General features: G+C 34.5%; 2 protein-coding genes and 1 pseudogene across 2 annotated transcripts; 2 read left to right on the top strand and 1 right to left on the bottom strand.

Moving 5' to 3' along the window:
- The first annotated feature begins 723 nt into the window (after nt 1-723).
- LOC126770395 (uncharacterized) lies at nt 724-2,316 on the top strand (annotated as a pseudogene).
- Nucleotides 2,317-4,916: 2,600 nt separating this feature from the next.
- LOC126769889 (methylosome protein 50-like) lies at nt 4,917-7,600 on the top strand. Its single transcript, XM_050488847.1, has 6 exons — nt 4,917-5,219; nt 5,373-5,542; nt 5,627-5,803; nt 6,280-6,445; nt 6,536-6,707; nt 7,152-7,600. Exons 1-6 carry the CDS (start codon nt 5,108-5,110, stop codon nt 7,357-7,359), a joined length of 1,005 nt encoding a protein of 334 aa, XP_050344804.1. The 5' UTR covers nt 4,917-5,107; the 3' UTR covers nt 7,360-7,600.
- LOC126769885 (F-box only protein 21-like) lies at nt 7,589-22,094 on the bottom strand. Its single transcript, XM_050488841.1, has 10 exons — nt 21,909-22,094; nt 21,702-21,830; nt 21,079-21,225; nt 20,490-20,679; nt 19,565-19,750; nt 18,656-18,957; nt 18,444-18,582; nt 18,291-18,365; nt 8,841-9,051; nt 7,589-8,561 (listed from the first exon to the last, which is right to left on the bottom strand). The coding sequence occupies exons 1-10, from the start codon at nt 22,079-22,081 to the stop codon at nt 8,377-8,379; spliced, it is 1,737 nt and encodes a 578-aa protein (XP_050344798.1). The 5' UTR covers nt 22,082-22,094; the 3' UTR covers nt 7,589-8,376.
- Nucleotides 22,095-22,103: the final 9 nt, after the last annotated feature.

Below are 22,103 nucleotides of genomic sequence, written 5' to 3'. Positions count from 1 at the left end.
ACTTCGATTCCGCGGTTTCGCCCGTATGTCAAGCAGGTGTTAGTACCTTACGCTCTATACTGTACCCCTGACAGCGTGTATGCAAAATTACATGATGATCGGTTGAGTATGTAAGATGTGTGAAAGCGTAATAAACGAACACTTTCAGTTTTTCATTTACAATACTAGGCAAGTTCGAAAAAGCCTCAAGCAGTAAGTTCCAATAGGTATCCTGTAGAAACAAACTCGAATCAAAATCAAAATAGTATATGTTAAATAATGAAGTGAGTTCTTATAGAATAGCACTGCACCGCACGTGACTTATATACCTAATTATTTTTATTATGACAACCGTGATAAATACCTTTGGTCCTAACTACATCACAAGTAAAACCATTAAGCGATTTCCAAATCAGATACTCAGTCTTCTGGTATTAATCAACAACAATTACGAGATCAAAGTTTTCTCTTTAAGTTGACACATAATTTAAATGACAGTCCATTTCTCTTAAGTAAAATTCACTCTAGATATCTAAAAATGAACACACGCAATAATTCCTTATTCCACCTACCCTCAACTCGAACAAAATATCCTTGTAGTGATATTAAAACTCATTTAGTATATATTTTTTATGATGTCATATGTCATATATGACATATAACTTATTATAAGGAATAAAACTTTCAAGTCAAGTTTTGTCTTATTACAATTTATTCCACATGACTATTTAAAGTATTTACAAAATGGATAAATACTTAAGACCTGATCGTTTAGATGTTGATCCCTCTGATAGTTCCGCAGCGAAACATTAGGAACATTGGAAAAGAACCTTTGAAAGCTTTCGATCGTCTTCTGATTGACTGAAAAGGTACTCACTTCTCATAAAAAATTGGATTTACTAATTAACCATGTTACATCAAATATATTTACCTATATAAGCGAATGTTCTACATATGAAACGGCACTGGCCATATTGGATAAACTATTTATAAAACAAAAAAATATAATTTTCGCCAGACACGTTCTAACTACAACCGTAACCGTAACAGCCTGTGAATGTCCCAGTGCTGGGCTAAAGGCCTCCTCTCCTCTTTTTGAGGAGAAGGTTTGGAGCTTATTCCACACTGTGGCATACACATGTGGCAGAATTTCAGTGAAATTAGACACATGCAGGTTTACTCACGATGTTTTCCTTCACCGTTAAGCACGAGATGAATTATAATCACAAATTAAGCACATGAAAATTCAGTGATGCTTGCCCGGGTTTGAACCCATGATCATCGGTTAAGATTCACATGTCTTACCACTGAGCCATCTCGGCTCAACTCGGCATCTAGCTACAAGAAAACAGCAAATTGAAGAGTCGATAGACAAATATTTACAAGCTTTAAAACAATTAGCGAAAGAATGTGATTTTAAAAATGTTGATGCAGAAACAAAAAGAAATTATAATATACGTAAAGCATTTATTTCCGGAATTCAGTCCAATAAAATAAGACAACGTCTACGTAAAAATTTGAACTTATCACTCGATGATGCTTACAATCAAGCATTGTCTCTAGAAGTAGCTGAAGTTAGATCGCAAAAGTATAATATCAGCCTAAATGCTATTCAAAATAATAATTCTAAACCAGAAACATCTGAATATGACAGTACAAGAAGTAATAAAAGAGTAACTTATTTTAAGCGGAAGTGCTTTTTCTGTGGCGATCGCGTTCATCTTCGTAAAAATTGTCCAGCACTTGATGTAATTTGCCAAATGTGTGGAAAAAAGGTCATTTCGCTAATGTTTGTCGCAGTAAAAGATATAGATGCGGCAACAAATGAGCAATGTGAATTGTCCGCATGCATAATAGCTGCTTCTCCAAGCTCATTAAGAAAAGCAACTTTGCCTGTCTACATAAAAGAAACAAGAGCACACGCTCTAATCGATACTGGGAGCTCAGTTAGCTTTATTGGTGAGAATTTCTTTAAACGTTGTGGTTTGAAAAGTCGGCCTAGTAATAAAAATATTTCAATGGCATTAACTGATTTCACATCAGTAATCGAGGGTGAAATTACTGTACTAGGTGGAATAGGAGATCACAATTATGAAGATTTAAATTTACTTATTGTAAAAAACTCATATGCTGATTTAATAATAGGTCACAATACTGGAAAAACATTTTCTAGAGTTTTCATTTGAAGGATCTAAAGAACCAATAAAAGTTTGTAATGTAGCACAAGCATCAATCCCTGCAGTTCCTTTATTTACACATATATCTCCCGAATACAGGCCAATAGCAATTAAATCTCGCCGATTTAGTCAAGATGATAAACATTTTATTGTTCAATAAATTCAAGAAATTGGCGAGCTCAGGTCTTATTAACAAAAAATGAAAATCATAAAAACGTCTTGTTATAGACTATTCACAAACAATAAATAAATATGAAATGATTTCCCAAATATCGAAGTATTTTGTCTTTAGCACAATAGACATGCAAAGTGCCTATCACCAAGTACCGATACTAGCTATAGAAAAACAATACACAGCATTCGAAGCAGATGGAAATCTGTATCAATTCTTACGTATTCCATATGGAGTTACTAATGGTGTCTCCAGCTTTTAAAGAACCATTGACTGAGTAATAAAAGAAGAAGCACTCAAAGATATATTTGCCTATTTAGATGACATTACTATTTGCGGTAATACAAAAATGAACACGATAAGAATTTAGAATTTTTTTTTAGCTGCTGCTAGAAAGTATGGCTACACTATTAACAAAGATAAAAGTAAGTTCTCTCAAACTACAATAAATATTTTAGGCTATAATATTAAAGATCAAGTTATAAGGCCCGATGCAGATTGTCTTCGACCTCTGACGTCCTTAACGCCACCAAAAGACTTATCGTCTCTACGTAGGATCATTGGTATGTTTGCACACTACAGTCGATGGATACTTAATTTCTCTGAAAGAATTCACGCTATATCTCACAATAAAATATTTCCATTCTCTGAAGATTTCAATCACTTAAATCAGACATCATGAAATCTGCTTTGAAAAAGCAGCTTATGCGATCGTAGAAGCTTTAAAAAACGGAGACATTATTTAATTTGGAAACCTTTTCGATTAATAACTGATCAAAGATCTGTTTCATTTATGTTTAATAATAAATTGACAAACAAAATTAAAAACGAGAAAATACAGAGATGGCGCTTAGAATTAGCACCATTTAAGTACTACATAATTTTCAGGCCTGGTAAAGAAAATGATGTTGCAAATGCATTATGTTCTTCAACTCAAGTACATACGAAATTAATTTCATTACATGAAGCTTTATGTCATCCTGGAATTACAAGAATGGCTCACTGGATTACAACACAGAATTTACCGTACTCTATTGAGGACATTAGAAATATGACAAGATCTTGTCGTGTTTGTTCAGCAATAAAGCCTAATTATGTACGAAATCCTATTCCCAGTCTTAACTTAATTAAAGCAACAGCTCCATTTGAAAGATTAATTGTAGATTTTAAAGGAAAAATTCCAAGTAATACAAAAAACAACTATATAGTATAATGAAAATGACTATAATTGATGAATATTCGCGTTTTCCGTTTGCTTTTCCTTGTGCCGATATTTCTGCAAAAACTGTTATTAAACATCTAAATGAAATTTTTCTCATTTTTGGTATGCCATGTTTTATACATTCTGATTATGGTAAAGCATTCATGTCTTCCGATTTAAAAGAATTCCTATATAATCGTGGTGTTGCCACGAGACAAACTACACCATATAATCCTAAAGGGAATGGTCAAGTAGAACGCCTTAACGCTAATGTACGGAAAGCTGTGCAACTAGGATTACGCTCGAAGAACATGTCTATTCAGAATAGGGAATTAGCCCTGCCTCAAGCATTACATTCAGTCCGCTCTCTTCTTTGTACTGCTACAAATTGCACGAAGCATGAAAGAATGTTTGTGCTCACTAGAACATCAGCAAATGGTGTATCTGTGTCGAGCTGGTTAATTCATTCAGATCATGCTCTTATGCGAAGATTCTATCGCGCTAGTAAATATCAACTGCTAGTCGAAGAGGTGAAACTGCTTCACGTAAATCCAAATTATTCTCACGTTCGTTTGTCAGATGGTAGAAAAACTACCGTGTCAAATCGCAATTTAGCACCTTTAGGTCAAAATAATGGCGAAATTGATATATATACTGATGATAATTTATCTTCCAATGAAATATCGAGTGCTGTAGAAAATCATTTAGCAAGAAGAAATAATACATATGATAATACTGAAAATGAAGCTTATGAATCTACAGAAGAGCAACCAACTACAGTAGGTCACTATCGTCTAACAGAAAAGGAATCAAATTTACGTTGATCAAATAGAGAGCACAGATTTCGTATTCGCTTGCGTCTTGCAATGTATGTTTTAAATTAAAGTGTGAATGTAGTGTGATATTAAACCGCATTTAGTCTTTATTCTTTTATGATGTCATATGTCATTTATTTACTTATTAGTGGAATAAAACTTTCAAGTCAAGGTTTTGTCTTATTACAATCCTCAAAATGAATTTACTCACCGGTCATGAATATATTACAATAAATTTTCTTGTTTGCTCAAAACATTCAAAAAGGAAATGAATGAGGATTTGTTAATTTAGTCATTATTTTATATTCTTTGCTGTTTATTTAACCTTTTGAATATTTATATACTGAATTGCATGTTTACTGTCATATATGAATTAGTTTTAAATGGAAACTTAATTGGTTTACATTTTCGTGTACAAGTAAGGTAATTAATGTTATGTTTTTCTATCTAGAAATTCATATAAATTTTTACAGTTAATATTTGCCATAAGCTAGCCATTGATTATAAAAGCACAGTAGGATAAGGATTGTCAATGTCAAATGTGTCAACTGATCACTCATCCGAGTTTCGTTTCGACGGTAATAACTGTCCACTGAGTGTTGTCATAGGGATTTCTTGTTTTCTTGATATCAAGTTTTTTAATTAGCTTTAGAGTAACATATAAGAAAATTAATTATATTCTGTACATGTATAAATCTTTTTGAATAGTAGTTTTCAAATTATATCCGTCATAACCAAAGTACTAAGCCGTTCACGTGTTGTAATGGATAATAGTAATAAAATTGTACCACCACATTTAAATGCTGAAGTTTATAGAACAGACACGACAGGAACGTGCACTCAATCATATCTCGAGTACATTCGCTTACAAAGCGGTAAAAAAAATGATTAATTCTAGTGTTTATTTGGAAATTGTATTTATAAATATTTTAAAATTAAAACTAATTCAATAAGTTTTGTTTTGTTTAAATTGAATAGAAGCGTGTCGTTTCTCAGTAAAAAAATTAAAAAAAAACTCTACATTTTAGATGGAACTGTATTGGTGGGATGTTCAGAGTTGACTGGACGCTATTGGAACGGTGGTGCCAGTATTTTTGAAAAGAGGCCAGAAGACAATAAAATTCACAAAACTACAAAAAAAGACATCTATTTAACTAGTGGTACTGCAGATGGCTGTTTTGTTGAAAATTCTAATAAGGTATAAACTGTGATGTGTTCATTGATATGTACAATAATTCATTAAATGTAAATGAAAAATTTAAAAAAAATCTATCTATCACAGATTTTTCTATGTGAAGACAGTGGGGCTGTAAGTTTGTGGTCGAGTAAAGAAGATGATGCTTGGAATCAATGGGGTGAAGATCTATCAGTAGCAGAACATGATGGGGCTGTGCTAAGTGTAGACTGCTTAGATCCTAACAAGGAGTATGTCACTGCTGGTGCAGATGGCAATATTAAGGTGATTCTATAATTATTACTTTTATTAGATTATAAACTCCATTAGTTTGATCTAATCTACTTTGAGAGAAACACTATTTTTATTTGAAAACAACCTACCTGTCCTGACTTTGTAAGGGTATAAAAGTCTACATAAAATGTTTATATCATAATATGCTTTATTTTATTGGTTTTGTGGTGCATTCAATGCAGTAAAGCTCTGAGTTGGCATGTTTTTTTCTGTCATCTTCAACAAACATCATCATACTTCACTCAATTTACACAAAACCTTAACAAATTCCTCCTCATGAATCACTGCATTTTATTTCATTCATTTTTTGATAATTTGTATTGTGCCATGTATAGACAGACATGATTTATAAGAAATCAGATACACACAATAAAATTTGATAAAATTACAATGTACAAATTACAATCTTAGTATATCATAACCTACATAGGTTTTTTTTTATTTATTTCCAATTTTTTTATTTTCAGGTGTGGGACACAATAGATTTAATTTGTATAAGAAATTACTTTGCAGCCCATAGTAGATCAATTTATGGAGTTTCAGTCAGACCCATGTCTCACACAAGTTTTGCCACAGGATCATTAGATTATTGCATTTCTTTGTGGTATGATAAAATTGATTTACCAGCTTTAGGTAAATATTATTGTTAGGTCTTTTTTTATATTATATATATTATTCTTTTACGGCTTAAATTAATTATATAATTGGCACCTGTTTTTTCAGAATTATTTAAAAATGACTGTGGGGTTCGTTGTTTGCAATGGTTTGATGAAAATAATTTAATATTTGGTGATGAAGCTGGTTTTATCAGTTTGATAGATATAAGAAAACCAGAAATTGCAACTAAACTTATTGAATTACCAGCTGCTGTTCATAAAGTTGTTATTCAACCTGGGTAAGTCTTTATAAGTTACTCAGCTTACCATAATTTAAAAAAATAAAAATCTTAAATCATTAAAGTATTTTTTAGATAGCAGTCACCTGCCTTTTATATATATATATATATATATATATATATATATATATATTATGTCCTTACATATGAATTTAGAGTTTTGTCATACTGACCACTTTAGTATTAATAAAATTCATTAAATTACACTTTACATAACTGTAATTTGTAAAACATAGTTACTTCCGTGAATGAATCATTGACAAGAAATTAATGATCACTAAAAATAAAAAAAATAATATCACTAAGAATAATAATAGTTCATGATAATTAGAGAAAAAGTTATTTAAAAATTTTAAAAAAGATAATATAGGATCATTCATTGTAATGGATAAGGTTAATGTGTATTGCATAACATTTTCTGAATGTAAATATTTTTTATTTCAGATGTAACAGGCTTTCTGTGTGTTGTGATAATAAAATCGTATCAGTTTTTGACATCAGCGAAGATTTGAAGTTGAGTTTAATTTATGAAAACAGAAATTTACATAGTAATTTTGTAAGAGGAATGGTGTGGGACAATGACGAGAGAAATGTCTTACATACTGTGGGTTGGGATGGTGAATTAAAGACCCATAGACTACCATGTGATTAAAATCAGGTTAAATATAAAATAAATAAAAAATTTACAAAATTAAAACTTTTTAGTAACTTTTGACACATTTTTTTTAAGAGCTTTTAACAGTCAGCCCGGTGATTTCTTGTTCAGGTTCGGATTTATCCATACACACATACATTTTGTTTAATTCAATGCTATATACAAACTAGTGATTTATACTTTTGCTGTAAATTATTATCTTATGTGACTAAGGTAAAATAAAAAATAGTGAGACCAATGTTTTATTATGAATATCAAACACAAAAAGAGCTTGTGGTCGACTACTATATAATATGCATAATAATTATATACTACCTACACTACACTACACTATATAAGACTTACACCCCTTCCAGTGAATCTTATACTACACATATTCTATATATAAAAAGATGAGTTTATTTGTATAATAATAGTTATTTAAATAAAAATACCCACATATTAATTTATTCAATAAATTGCAAGTTATATCAACCAAAAAAAATAAAATAAAAATTTAGTTTTTTTCTTCAGTTATATATTGTTTGTGCTGTTGCTATTACTATTTATTATTTTTATAATTTACAAAGTGGTCTCTGAATACTACTAATAAAAATATGTATTATAGATATTCATATATATTTGTGATAATCATCAACTATATACATTTATTTATAAATATAACTTCATAAAGTTAAATAAAAAAAAATCCTTGGGTAACCTTGTCAGATAAGGTAACCTTGGGTTAGTTACACCTTTATCTTGTCTATTTACGTTGTCTATTTAAATTCTAATAATTGTAGCCTCTCCGCACTTTTCCTTTAAATAATTTTTGCGCAGCAAAATCGACTCGGTCAGCTTAGATTGCGCCTACTACATACATATATTTAATACACTTTGGAGAAAACTTGAAATAGACAAACCTGTAATAAATTAACCCTTAATAAAAATCTACATAAACATTTCTAAATATCAGTGAATGATTAACTTTATGTAAGTTTTATACACAATGGTTATATAATATTAATTTCTAATTTAAGGTCTAGGCAACTTGAATAAACGCTTTCTAAATACTTCAGTAATTAGTTGTTCTTGAGGATACTCTAAAATCTTTTCATTATTGGGAACATAGGAAAATCCATCGAAATGTGTAAATTCTTTCGCTATGTGATCTTCAAGGCGATGAATACGAAAAGGCGTTGTAACTGCCATTAAGTTTTCTGAAAAACAGTAATAACTTTATGTAACTGGTATAATAAATTAATTTACAATATTGTATACAAACCAATAAATAATGTAATAGTGTAAACAAATGGACAGATAAATTAAAAAAAAACATAAATCCCTTATAATATCACTGATAATTAAATAACTACATATATTATATGAAACCGCGAAAAATTCGCTGAGCTGACGGCCAACCTCCAGTAGTGGAGAGGCACAAGAAGAAGAAGAAATATTATATATTTTTAAAATATTATTTTTTTTCTTGTTATTACCTTGAGCAACATATCTCTCCGATTGATCTCCCGCAATAACGCGATAAAATGGCTGATCGCGGCCAAAGACTAGATTATCTTCAGTTGGTATCCGCAAGTGGGAGCCATCGAGTTCCCATCCAAGTATTATACACATGTAATTGTATACATTATGGTAACATATCATACCCACAGCGAATGTTACATAACTCCGGTGTTTTTTGACTGAAACCTAAATTATTAAGTTATAATATCTCATATGTATAACTTATAAATTTTAAGCGGTTAGTTATAATACAGAGATAAAATGTTTCATTGAGCAGGGCGAAGTTTATAAAATTTACTTAAAATTATTTTTTATTATTTAAATTCATGACATAATTTTTTTTTTTATATGCGCCGGGATGGCAAATGACTCTACTCCACCTGATGGTAAGTGGTAGTAGAGTCCAAACGCGACGACGGCCAGTACAGTCGGAAAGAATGTTCTGTACTAGCCGTCCCCGCCTTGCCGGCCCGCAAGATGCCTCTTCACGCCTCGTTTGAAGGAACCCGGGTTGTAAGAGGAGGGGAACACGTGAGCTGGTAAGGAATTCAATTTTTTGGTAGTGCGACAAAGAAAGGAGTTGCCAAATATCTTTGTGCGCAATGGAATTGATGTCACAGTTAGGCGGTGACATCAAGAACCAGCTAGCGTGGACTTAAGAAGGATGGGGGAAGCAGGAATTAGCGAGAATAATTCCTCAGAGCACTCGCCGTGATACAGTCGATAGAAAGCGCTCAGTGCTGCTATCTCGCGACGCAATTGTAAAGGTTCAAGGGTGTTTGTGACCTTTACGTCGCCAATAATGCGTACTGCACGTCGCTGCAACCGGTCCAAGGCCTCCAGTAGGTACTTAGCGGAGCCATCCCAAAGGTGCGAGCAATATTCAACGCAAGACCGTACCTGTGTTTTGTATAACAGGCACAGTTGTTGTGGCGTGAAAAAACGCCGCACCTTGTTCAGAACTCCGAGCTTCCGTGAAGCTGTTTTTATAATAGCCTCGATGTAATCTCTTAGACTAAGGTCACAGCGAACGTCAATCCCCAGCATGGCGACTTTGCTTTGTATCATCAGCGGTGTGCCACAGAGGGAGGGAAGAGGGTAAAATGGTGAATTTTTCGCTGTGAGAGCGCATACCTGTGTTTTCTTGGCATTAAGCTCAACAAGATTATCAGAACCCCATTTGGCGATGAGCTCTAACGTCCTATGGAGTTCAATGACAAGATTCTCCCGCCTCTCCTCAGTTTCCGCCCGCCCAGCCACTGCGCGTTTGTGGTATCCACCATGCACTGTACTATCATCTTTGGAACATAGCAATGTATGTTCCAAAGAGAGAGCATATCATTGATATGCAAAAGAAAGAGTGTGGGAGATAGGACAGATCCCTGGGGGACCCCAGCATTCACTACATAGAATTGTGAAGCGCAACCATCTACTAAAACACGAAGGCTACGCTTGTGTAGGAAGCTGGCAATCCAGGTGCATAGCTGAGCAGGCAGACCATATGCCGGTAGCTTGGAGAAAAGACTTCTGTGCCAGACCCTGTCGAAAGCCTTGGAGATATCGAGGCTGACAGCCAACGATTCTCCATGCTTGTCGATAGCTTCACCCCAGAGGTGTGTTACGTACGCTAGAAGATCACCTGTGGACCGTTGTGACCGTAGGTGGCAGCGCACTACAATCATCGATGACGGAATTATCGGCAAAGAGTTTAACCAGGAGATCAGCTTGCTCTTGCGGACTGTGAGCTAGCGATCCGTCCGGATTTCTGAGCGGTGGCAGCAAAGGTTGGCAGAAATCGTTTTGCACAGACTTGGTTAGTCGCCAGAAGCTACGGGAGCCCCTAGGATGCGAAACAAGGTCATGACCAATCTGTACAATGCGCTGTGCATCCGCTCTCGTGTATGCCTTTCTACAGGACTTGGAATTTTTATTGTAGTTTGCTTTCAGTGAGTCAATGTTAGATGCCCCGCTAATGCAGCCGTTGATCCACTCGCGATATGCCGCCTGCTTAGATGATACAGCATCGGTGCATTCACGAGTGAACCAACGGTTACGTACCCCTACTGACGAAATCTGAGCTAGGAATGTAGTATTCCATTCCCAACATGATCTCATCAGCAACAGCAGCGGCACTAGCTGTCGAGTCATTCCCACTGAAGCAACGTTCCTTCCAAGGGACCGACGCATAGTAATCGCGCATACCGTCCCAATCTGCCGACTTATAGTATCAAACGCGACGTTTGCATACCGTTAGTGGCGGCAGCTTGGCCTGTGGCACTCTGGTAGATATAAGGCTGTGATCCGAAGAGCCAAGAGGAGCCTGAACCACAACCTGATATTCCACCGGGTGAGAAGTCAGCAGAAGGTCCAGTAGAGAAGGTGCTTGCCCATCAATGTCTGGAATCCTGGTGGGCTGATCAACCAGTTGGGTCAAGTCATGTGGGAGAGCAAAAGCATGAGCAGTCCTTCCAGCATGGTCAGTTTTGAGGGATTTCAACCAGGATTCGTGGTGAGCATTAAAATCCCCCAAAAACACCAATTCCGCGTTAGGAAATTTCTCTTGCGCAGCATCTGCCACCCGACTAAGATGGTCAAATAATCGGCTTGTCTCCAAGTCACCATTGTGGGATCTGTAGAGGCACACGTAGACTCGGCTCTGACGAACCAGGTCCACACGTACCACCAACATGGAGAAGGAGGGGTCCTCCAAGCAGCGCAGTCGGTGACAGCAAACATCCGTCCTGACGAACAAGCATACTCCGGCTTTCGCTTTGAAGGATTCTTCAAGCGTGTAGGCGGGATAATTAAGGTAGCTGGTATCGGCAGGACGGAGTATTTGTGTCTCCGTGAGAAACAACATTGCTGGCCGTGCTGGCTCGAGATGGTGGTGGACATCGTTGAGGTTAGTGTGGAGTCCTCGGATGTTAGAGAACTCGACCTCAAACAGCGAGGGTATGGTGGGGGTGTGCACCGCTGTACGACCGTTATTTCTGTTTTGTTGCGCCATTTGGGAAAAATAGAATGGAAAAGAGACGTGAAGCGAGCGATGTATTGCCACGATAGGGATGGGCAAAGCGTGGAGGCGTGTTTCCCCAAGTGGTTGCCAAAAGGAAAAATACACTGACCCGCCGGACGGAAGGGCCCCCGAACCCCCCCGGAAGTGGCCGCCGGGACCCCACCTACCGGTCACCAACCGGCACGACGGTCCACCCCGAGATTATGCGTGGCCTGGTGGGGCAGCCTCACGAGCTGGTTAGGCACGCTCGGGCCCCTGTACTATGCCACGGGCGGCCAGCGGAACAGCCGTTTCTTCGGGTCTCCCTGACCGGCAGGTCAATACAGTTTCCCCCGGCATTGGTTCAACAGCCGTCTCCAATTGGACCAACACCCATCGCGGCAATACTCGCTCGGGCTCTGGCTGTACGCTGGCTGACCTCGAAACGCGGCTGCAAGCCACTTCACGAGTTTTTCACCATGCGTACGGTGGTAACAAGCCAGGCGGATGTTAGCATCCTACCACCAGATAAATTTTTTTAAATATAGGTTTAGTCAATTATTTCAAATTTTTATATTTTAATTAGATTTTATTATTATCATATAAATTAAATGAAATATTTTATAGAAACGAATATATTGCCCCTGGCTATGTACTAGTGTCGAATTTGGTTTTAAGTCAAAGTATTTATTATAGTATTATGGGGGGGTGGGGGTGTAGGCGCCGAGTGCGCCTCACTGTTAGGTTCATAGAACTTTATTCTCATTACGACAACGTCATTTACATGAGAACTTATATCTAACTTATAAATATAACAATTCGTTCGGATCAGCAAAACAGATGAGATAACAGTTTCAATTAATTATTTTAACAGAGAATCGTTACACAGAATATGGTTATAAAGTCGAGATTTAAACATAGAAAAATTTGTTAAGAGTTTTTACTTGTTTAGGTAAATTGTTATAAAGTTTTGCTCCCTCAAAAATAATCATCTTTTTTCCACTCTTAGTTCTTGTTTTAGGCAGCATTAGATGGCTAGCACGTCTAGTTGCATATTTGTGTAATTGACCTTTGCTTTCGAAAGATGTATTTATTTATGTATTTTTTTGTCTAAGATTTTACGTATAAGAATACAAGTAGTGTAGTTGTATAATTGCTTAATATTCATTAATTTGGTTTCTTTATAGACTTTATCTGAAGGTGTTAAATAAGGGTAATGAAAAAGTAATTTAATTATTTTGTTTTGAGCAATTTGAAGTTGGGCTATATTGCTTTTTGATGCCACACCCCATATTTCGATGAGATACAAAAGATGTGGTTTCACTAAACTATTGTAAATCATTAAGCGAACTCGACGAGGTAAACATCGAACCGTTGATCTCAATGAACCGATTAGGCTAGAGAGTTTGTTTGTAATATGTTCTATATGTGTATTCCATGTTAAATATGTATCAAGTCTTAGTCCTAGATATTTTTCTTGCTTTTTCTCTTGCAAAGGTATATTATTTATTGTAAGAGGTGTATGAAGCTGTATTTTTTTATTTTTCGCTTTGAAGATCATATAGCATGTTTTATTAATATTAATAGTGAGCAGATTTGATTCGAACCACGTATAAAGATTATTGAGATCTGCTTGCGCTTGAGGTATAATATCATTAATTGAGGATCCGAAATAAAACAAGCATGTATCATCAGCATATGTGAGTTCACCATGTAAGTCCAATTGATGAATATTATTAATGTATGTTAAAAAGAGCAAAGGCCCTAAAATGGAGCCTTGGGGCACTCCATAGTTTATAATTGCAGGTTTACTTTGGTACTTATTAATTTTAACAATTTGATGTCGATTAGTGAGGTAAGATCGAAACATATTCAAGGCATTGCCAGTGACACCAATACATTCGAGTTTTTCTAAGAGAATTGAATGACTAACGGTATCAAAGGCTTTTTTTAGATCGATAAATATTCCAAGAACTATATTTTTGTTATCTATACTACATCTTATTTTAGTCGTTAAGTCAATTGTGGCCGAAAGTGTATTCGATCTGGGTCTAAATCCGTATTGTTTATTGTACAAAAAATCAATTGAATCTAAATAATTTAATAGCCTTGTATATAAAATTTTTTCAAGGATCTTGGACGTCACTGGCAATACCGAGATTGGACGATAATTACTTGGGTCAGTCTTTATACCTGACTTATAAATTGGGCTAACTTTAGCGATTTTAAGAATATCGGGAAAGTTACCCTCCAACAGTAACATGTTAAAACATGAATTTAAACTAGAAATAATTAAGTTCTTAATTCGTTTAATAGTTTTCGTGTTAATTTCATCAATACCAACGCTAGAATTTGAATCGAGATTTTGGATAATTTTTTTGATTTCATCTACACTACAAGGTTCCAAAAAAGATAGTTTATTAGTATGGTCGTTCATACGAGGTAAAGTGTGTGTTTTATTGTTTTGGAGTTTTAGAGGAATATCATTCGCAAGAGTTGACCCTATAGTAGAAAAAAAGTCATTAAATGTGTCACAAATTTCTGTTGGATCTGTTATACTTACTGTGTTAACTATAAGTTTTGGGGGAGCAGAACTTTGTTCTTTTGTTTTATTACTTGCTAAGTCGTTAATTAATGTCCACATTTTTTTAGGCTTCCTTTGACACTTTTCAAATTCCTTACTGTAATACATTTCCTTAGCTGCTTTTATATTACTTGCGGTTTTATCTCTTGCCATTTTAAAATTAGTTTTTAAAGCATCATCGTTTGTGTTGTTTTTGAGTTTCATCCATAGTTCATTTTTATTGTATATACCATGTATAATTTCATTATTTATCCAATCTTCCTTTGGGAGGTTAAGAGTTTTAGTTCTAGTTATCTTGCTTGCGATGACATGTGAAGTTACTAGTTGGTAAAATGTACTAAAATTTTCAGTGGGGATATTTGTGTCTTTTTTTAGAGAATTTTCCAATTTATCTAGTCTACAGCTTCATAATTAATACGTTTTTTGGGTGGTGGATTGTATTTTTTTATTTCAAGATAGATTTGCTTATGATCTGATATATCTGAATCCAGTAAAGCCATATGAAAATTATTTGTTTTTTTTTTTTTTTTTTCGAATTGAGTAATACTGTTGGCCTTATTGGCCTCTACAGCGTCACCGGGCGGGATGGGCGAGATTAACTCAGCCGGATGTTGGGAGCCACACAGGGCTCAAGAGAGACGGGCGTCCTAAGGGTGCCTCCTGTGAGGCCGGACCTCGGCTTAGGACTCCGTTGAAATCGGGAGGGGAGGACTCCTGCGTTATAATGCCGTCATACGCCTAAGCGTCGACGGGACGTAATGAAAGAGAGTCGTCGACCCCGCCGGCGGGGTCGGTGTGTGTTCATTGTGTTCCCTAACAAGTTAGCGTTGGCCGATGAGATTTTATCATCGGGGGCGACGAGGACATCTTTAGGACGCCTATGAATCGATTTAGAAATTATTTGTTCTGAGATTTGTTGATACATGGTCTATTATCGATTTTGTGTTTGTCATTTCCCTAGTACATAAACGTTCATCTATATCATTACGTATTTGATGGCCACACTCTTGTAAAAGTTTTTTGTACGATTTAGCTTTTCTGTTTATATTAAGAAGGTCAATATTGAAATCACCAATTACTATTGCTCTTTTTCGTTGTTGTAATTGAAAATAATAATCATTTAAAAAAGAGTTAAAATTTGTGTCACCAGGATTATAAACAACTCCTATTTCCAGAGAGTATTTTTCAAGTAAAATCCACAAATAATTATTGCCGTTTATGTATGATGATTCCGTTTGTCTATGATTTAAGTCATTGTGTACATAGGCTGATACACCTCCCCCAATTTTGTCAGATCTAAAGTACAACTTTAGATCTGATAGTGCGTGTAATTGGGAAGTTTTAATAGTATGGCTTGTTCCTCGGATTTAATCCATGTCTCCGTAAGTAGAATGATGTGTACCTTAGAGGGTATAGACTGAATTATACATCTTAACTCATCCATTTTACCAGGTTTGCATAAGCTTCTAATATTTACGTAAAATAGATTTAATCTCGATTTATCTGTGTGTAGGTTTCGATAATTGTTAGGTATTTGATATGTGACATTTTCAATAGATCCCTTAAATATGGATGAGATTTGAGTTAATGGGGGTTTTTTGATGTAGAAATTATTTTGGGCATACCTTTGTAATATTTTATAATTAGATTTTCTTCACCTTTCTGTTTTCGACGCTCGATTTCTTCTCTTAATTCATTCAAAAATTTTTGTTGAGCGGGTGTTTGATCGGAGAATACTTTTATTTCTTTATTAGGTATTTTATTTTTATTCTGCAAGATTTCTATAGCTGTATCACGACTGTTGAAACAAACCTTTAATCTCCGATTTTTATTTGGGATATATTTTCCAATACGAAAAATTTTAGTAATCAATTTTGGATAATCACTATTTATATTTGACGAGCCGGTTGGCGTGGTTGGTAGAACACTTGCCTTTCACGCCGAAAGTTGTGGGTTCGATTCCCACCCAGGACGGACATTTGTGTGCATGAACATGAATGTTTGTCCTGAGTCTGGGTGTAATTATCTATATAAGTATGTATTTACAAAAAAAAAAGTAGTATATGTAGTATATCAGTTGTCTGGTTTCCATAGCACAAGCTTTGTACAAGCTTAATTTGGGATCAGATGGCCGTGTGTGAAAAATGTCCCACGATATTATTATTATTATTATATTTGTAAGAAGATTGTTGACGGCTGATTCGTCCAAGGACTGACGTTTACTCCAGTCAGCAGAAGTCTGTTCCGTTAAACCTACTATAATGATATTTTTTTCTCTCAAATTGCGTTCTTGTAATTCTCGAATAATTTTTTCATTATTATATAAATTCGCTGAAGAGGAAGCCGTTATTGACGTCATATTTTTAAGATGAGAAATTTCGGATTCTTGAGCTTTCATAGTTACTTCATTACTAAGTATCTTACTTTCAAGTTCCGAAAGTTTATGGTTTATCTGATTTTGTTCAAACGATATATTAGTAGTTGAAGTTTTAATTTCTTCAATTTGACTTTTTATATCTGATATATTTTGTTCATGACAGTCAATAAATTTTTGCAAAAGTGCACTAATACTTGACATTTCCTTGCGTAACTCGTGCATCTCATATTTACATTCGCAATCCGGTTGTTTACGCTTACGCTGTGTAATATTATTAGGATCGAATGCATCAACATTGAGGCCTCTGCCTCGAATCTCGCGGGCAGCGGGGCGGCGGCGGCGGCGGCGCGGGAGCGGCAGGATCTTACGCGTATAATCAAATGGACCGACCCTCGAATACAGCGGTGCAGGAGCGGCGCGGGGGCGGGCAACGAGCGGTGCACTCCAGTCAAGCGGTGACCGCCCGCGTTGCGCGTCTGCATTGTAGGTATAGTGTTGTACATTTTTTTTGTGACGTATCAAAATGTCTTCGGACGTGCAAGAGTGTAATTATTTCGGCAATCTTTGAGAGGACACCCATATGGAACAGCAAAGATGTGAACCATAAAAATAGAAGAATAATTAACCAATTATTAGTCGTAGAATTTGTCGGGATTTTGTCTCTGTTCTTCATAATTTCGATAAAACTCGCCATTTATTTTCCTTGCCCTATAGTAGGGATCCACTTCTTCTTTTGCCCACAATAAATCGAGCGTTAGGAATAAATTTGAATCAAAAAGATGTCGCCGTTTTTCAGACATTTCGTTAATAAAAACAAATATCTCGACAACACAACCACGAACACAACACTACACCGCTATAGTGCCGCGCGATCTGCCCGCTAGTTTGGAGAACAGGTATGCGTTGCCCGCTCCGCTGCCGCGCCGCCGCCGCCGCCGCCCCGCTACCCGCAAAATTCGAGGCAGAGGCCTGAGTTTCGCTAAGTCTGGTTGGGAGCCACCTTTGTCTGTATGCATCATCGGTACAGTAGATAAGCCGAATAGGAACGCACACTTGGCTAATTAGGTGAGACGAAAAATGCAACGCTCTCTTTTACCCGAGGTGTGCGGGGTGCTGCGCTTGCGATGCTTTTGTTTAAGAGTACAAAACTCAGGATTAAACAGTCTTTAGTCGAAAGGCACTTTTAATTAAAATTGAGATTTATTCAATTATTTTGAATATCGGAAAATTAATAATTTAAATAAAAATGTAACACACGTCTACTCTGTTTGCTGGTCGAACGGCGAAACTCTGTTCCCGTGGGGGAAACGAGTAACGCTTTTTTCCAAAAAAAAAAAGGGTTGCCTTTTCGATAAAAATATGTATACAGAGTATTGAGAAATAATCGGAGACTGGAGACTTAATAAGATATTAAATCTTCAACTTGATTTGGTTTAGTATTGATGAATTAATTTAATTGTTTCACTTACAGTATGGTAAGCAACTTCTCCAGCCGGGTTTAAATTTGCTAATGCCACTAACATCTGCAGATGTACATCATGTAACTGAAAAAATAATTTCATCGTTTTATTTAATAGTGTATGTTAAAATGAAAATAAGTGATACAATTAGCATATAGTTACATAGGTCATATTGAGCGGCGTATTCATAACTGGAGTATCAGAGTGTTCTATCAAATAAGTAAAGAAATTTTTGTAAGGATTGTGATTTATGTGTCTTGTACCAAGAAAGTCCAGTAAGTGAATGGCATTTTGAGTTTTGCTGTAAAATAAAATATTACATTATTTTCAGAATCCAATAATGTATTAACAATTATTACTAGAAATTTGTTTACCAATCTCGAATAGCCCCTTTCGATTTCATGTAAGATGAATATATATACTGCAGTAGGGAATCGGGAACATATTCGTATTCATTATTTGCACTCTGTGAGAAAGGACACCGTCTCTTAGGGTTTATGGATCCATTAATGAGATCTATTGTAAACAATGGTGTGCTTGGATCGTCATTATTTTGCCATTCTAAGAATAAATGATTAGGAAATGCAATCAGGTCACATTTCACACCAAGCCTTTTTGCAACAGTGTGATAAATTACAGCATATGTAATAATGTTGCCATTACTCTCCTCTATTACCTGTAAAGTAAGAGAAATAGAACATTTTTAACATTTATGAATAAGCTAGCTAGCCGTAGTATATTTAATACTTATTAAATTAATATTATTTTCCATATAATTAGATAATATTATATTTATAACCGCACGCTTCGCAACTTTTTTTTCACTTTTATACAAATGTATTATATTTATATTTATATATGTATATATATATATATAGTATGACTAAAAGAGGAGCCATCTCTATAGTAAAAAAAGGGTTACATTACAAGCAAAAACACAATTTCAATCATTTTGCATTTGCAATTAGATTTGTATACAGGTTTTAAGCTAGCAAGCTGTTTAGTAGTACTTTTTTTCATTTGTAATTGTAACAAGATGAAAATTTTCTTGTTTACCCTTAGTATTTAAGATTAAGCAAAATCTCTCTATTTTAAATTCGTCAAACTTAAAAAACTAAAATAAACATATTTTTTAGGGATAACCATTATGCTCTACTCGTCATCATTGTTTATGGCTTATCCCATATATTATATAGCCATTTTATACAAAACATATAAAGCTATAACAAAAAATCTTCATTTAGAATAAAATAAATAAAAACATTTCGTTAATTAGCACCCACTTTTGCCAAGTTTAAGGTTTTCACTTTGGTGCTGGCGCACACAGAAAACTTTTCATCCTTATATATTACTTGTGTCAATGCAAGCAGCACTTCTTTATCAGAGTATTTGTACTCCCCTTTTTCTTTGCTATTATTTGAGTATTGCTGTTTTAGAACATTTTCAACTTTCGCTACTAAGCCCTGGATCTAAAAAAAGAGAGAATCAAATTTAATAATAAATGATTAAGTATCTAGTTTTTATTTTATAACTTTTTTATACAATATAAATTGCTATGTCACATAGCAATTGTAATTATCATTAGGTGTTAACAAAGAATAAATTTCATGATTAATGTGACAGGGACATATCACCCTGCCAGTGTGACATCTGTGAAGTCTGAATATTATGAATGATTGCACCAATATTACAGGTCTTGAGTTCAAACCCAGGGTTAAGCCAATCAAAGTTATTCTTATGGCCTTTTATGTCAAGGAATTCAGAGTCTGAAGATTGTAGTCCATAAGTTTGTTTCTCTATGAGTTATCAACTTTACCAATTTTTGTTTGTTGTGATTATATATCTTGTTTTATCCGTAATCCGTCCGTAACAGCCTGTGAATGTCCCACTGCTGGGCTAAAGGCCTCCTCTCCTCTTTTTGAGAAGAAGGTTTGGAGCTTATTCCACCACGCTGCTCCAATGCGGGTTGGTAGAATTCACATGTGGCAGAATTTCAGTGAAATTAGACACATGCAGGTTTCCTCACGATGTTTTCCTTCACCGTAAAGCACGAGATGAATTATAATCACAAATTAAGCACATGAAAATTCAGTGGTGCTTGCCCGGGTTTGAACCCACGATCATCGGTTAAGATTCACGCGTTCTTACCACTGGGCCATCTCGGCTTCATATCTTGTTTTATATATAGTTGTAAATATTTCCAATTACCTTACTCTCAACTTCTTCATCCGGGTAAATATTAATGGGGTCGATCCACTGCAGGAAGAATGTTACAACAATTTCTGGTGTTAGCATGTTTTTCACATGCAGCTTTACCCATTTAATAGCAAGATATGATTGAACCAAGTGACGAAGAACTATTTTTGAATAATACAGTACAGTTAATGTATACAATGGTCTGAAATATAATATTGATTTTAGAATTACATATACATAAAAAATAAATTTTATTAAATACTTATAATGTCACTTTATAGTCGATAATGCTTAGAAGAAAAAAGACACCAATATTTACTATGAATGAAAAATTGGATACCACAAAGACGTTGTACTTTTTAATTTTGTAAAGATATTATGTGTAGTATGAGCTGTGTGTATCAGCTACAAATGGGAAAGGTTGGGAATTACCCGGTGAAATTCTTTAAATATTGAGATATAAACAAATATTATGCTACAATCAATATCATGCCAAACGATCTGTCCACCTGTACTTTCATACATAATTTATGAAAATACAAATGAATGAAAAAAAATGATAATCATTTTAAAATATTATAACATATTTTAAAATACATACTTTACAATTGTTAGAGCATCTAAGATTTTAGTTCCTTTTTTAACAATGCCTTGTAGAATGTGAACTGTGTAATAAAAGCTTAAATTTGTTTCTGTTGCAAATGCAAAAAAGTTTCTCACATCTTCAATTGATACTTCATAGACTCTCCTAAAAAATATTTATATTACATGGAGTCAACTTAGTCATAAGTTAAATTTTATGTTAGAGTTATATTTAACATCGCAAGCGACAGTACCAGTTGAAATATACTAGAAATTATGATACATTTTAAAATACAAATTTCAATCAATTTTATGTAATTTTTTACCCAGTGACAATCACTGGGATATTAAGTAAAGGCGCACCAAAAAAATATATATTTATTCATATAGATTTAATAATCAATTATGTAATAATCATTATAGAGAGCTGAAGTAGTTACATTTTGAAATAAAATAAAAAACTAGCTTTTTTACATAACTATTCAAATTTACTGATAACAATTTAGTCAATATTATTAAATATAAAAATAAATATTAAGACCACTAGAATTCGCCAAATGATAAATTTAAATCATAAGATGCCTTTAAGTACAGTATATGAAAACAAAAAGCATATCTTCAAATTGATACAATATGACTTACCAAAAAGATTTAGGAGACATGGAAACAAGTTCAATGAAAATTTTTTTCTTTAATCTATAATATTGAATCATTTCTTTTAACCATATTAAACTGTGTTCTTCAACAACCTTAACAATTTCTTTGGGTAACCTGAATAATATAACAAGAATAGTTGAAAATTGCGTTTTAAGTTATAGTATAAAATAGAAATTCAATAAAATAACTTACATTTCAGAATACTTAATTTTCCAAAGGTAATCATTATTAATTACAATGTCATAAAACCGTCTACATGTAACGGAAAATCTGATAATATCTCGAGGCTCAATATTTGAAAGTATTAATGATATTATTTCATCAGGCAAAGACGTTATGGAAGTATTAATCTTGATATTTTCCATGATGTACTTGATATAAAATTGT

The sequence above is a fragment of the Nymphalis io genome, chromosome 8 (assembly GCF_905147045.1).
Source record: "Nymphalis io chromosome 8, ilAglIoxx1.1, whole genome shotgun sequence".
NCBI classification, from domain to species: domain Eukaryota; kingdom Metazoa; phylum Arthropoda; class Insecta; order Lepidoptera; family Nymphalidae; genus Nymphalis; species Nymphalis io.
The sequence above is the reverse complement of the archived record's forward strand: the minus strand, read 5'-3'. Positions and strand labels throughout refer to the sequence as shown.

Coding starts and splice junctions, on each gene's coding strand:
- LOC126769889 (XM_050488847.1), top strand. CDS start 5,108: ATGGATAATAGTAATAAAATTGTACCACCACATTTAAATGCTGAAGTT. Junction 5,804..6,279: donor GTGCAGATGGCAATATTAAG/GTGATTCTATAA, acceptor TTTTATTTTCAG/GTGTGGGACACAATAGATTT. Junction 6,446..6,535: donor AATTGATTTACCAGCTTTAG/GTAAATATTATT, acceptor CTGTTTTTTCAG/AATTATTTAAAAATGACTGT.
- LOC126769885 (XM_050488841.1), bottom strand. CDS start 22,081: ATGGAAAATATCAAGATTAATACTTCCATAACGTCTTTGCCTGATGAA. Junction 21,831..21,908: donor AAAATTAAGTATTCTGAAAT/GTAAGTTATTTT, acceptor TATATTATTCAG/GTTACCCAAAGAAATTGTTA. Junction 20,680..21,078: donor GATGCTCTAACAATTGTAAA/GTATGTATTTTA, acceptor ATTATATTTCAG/ACCATTGTATACATTAACTG.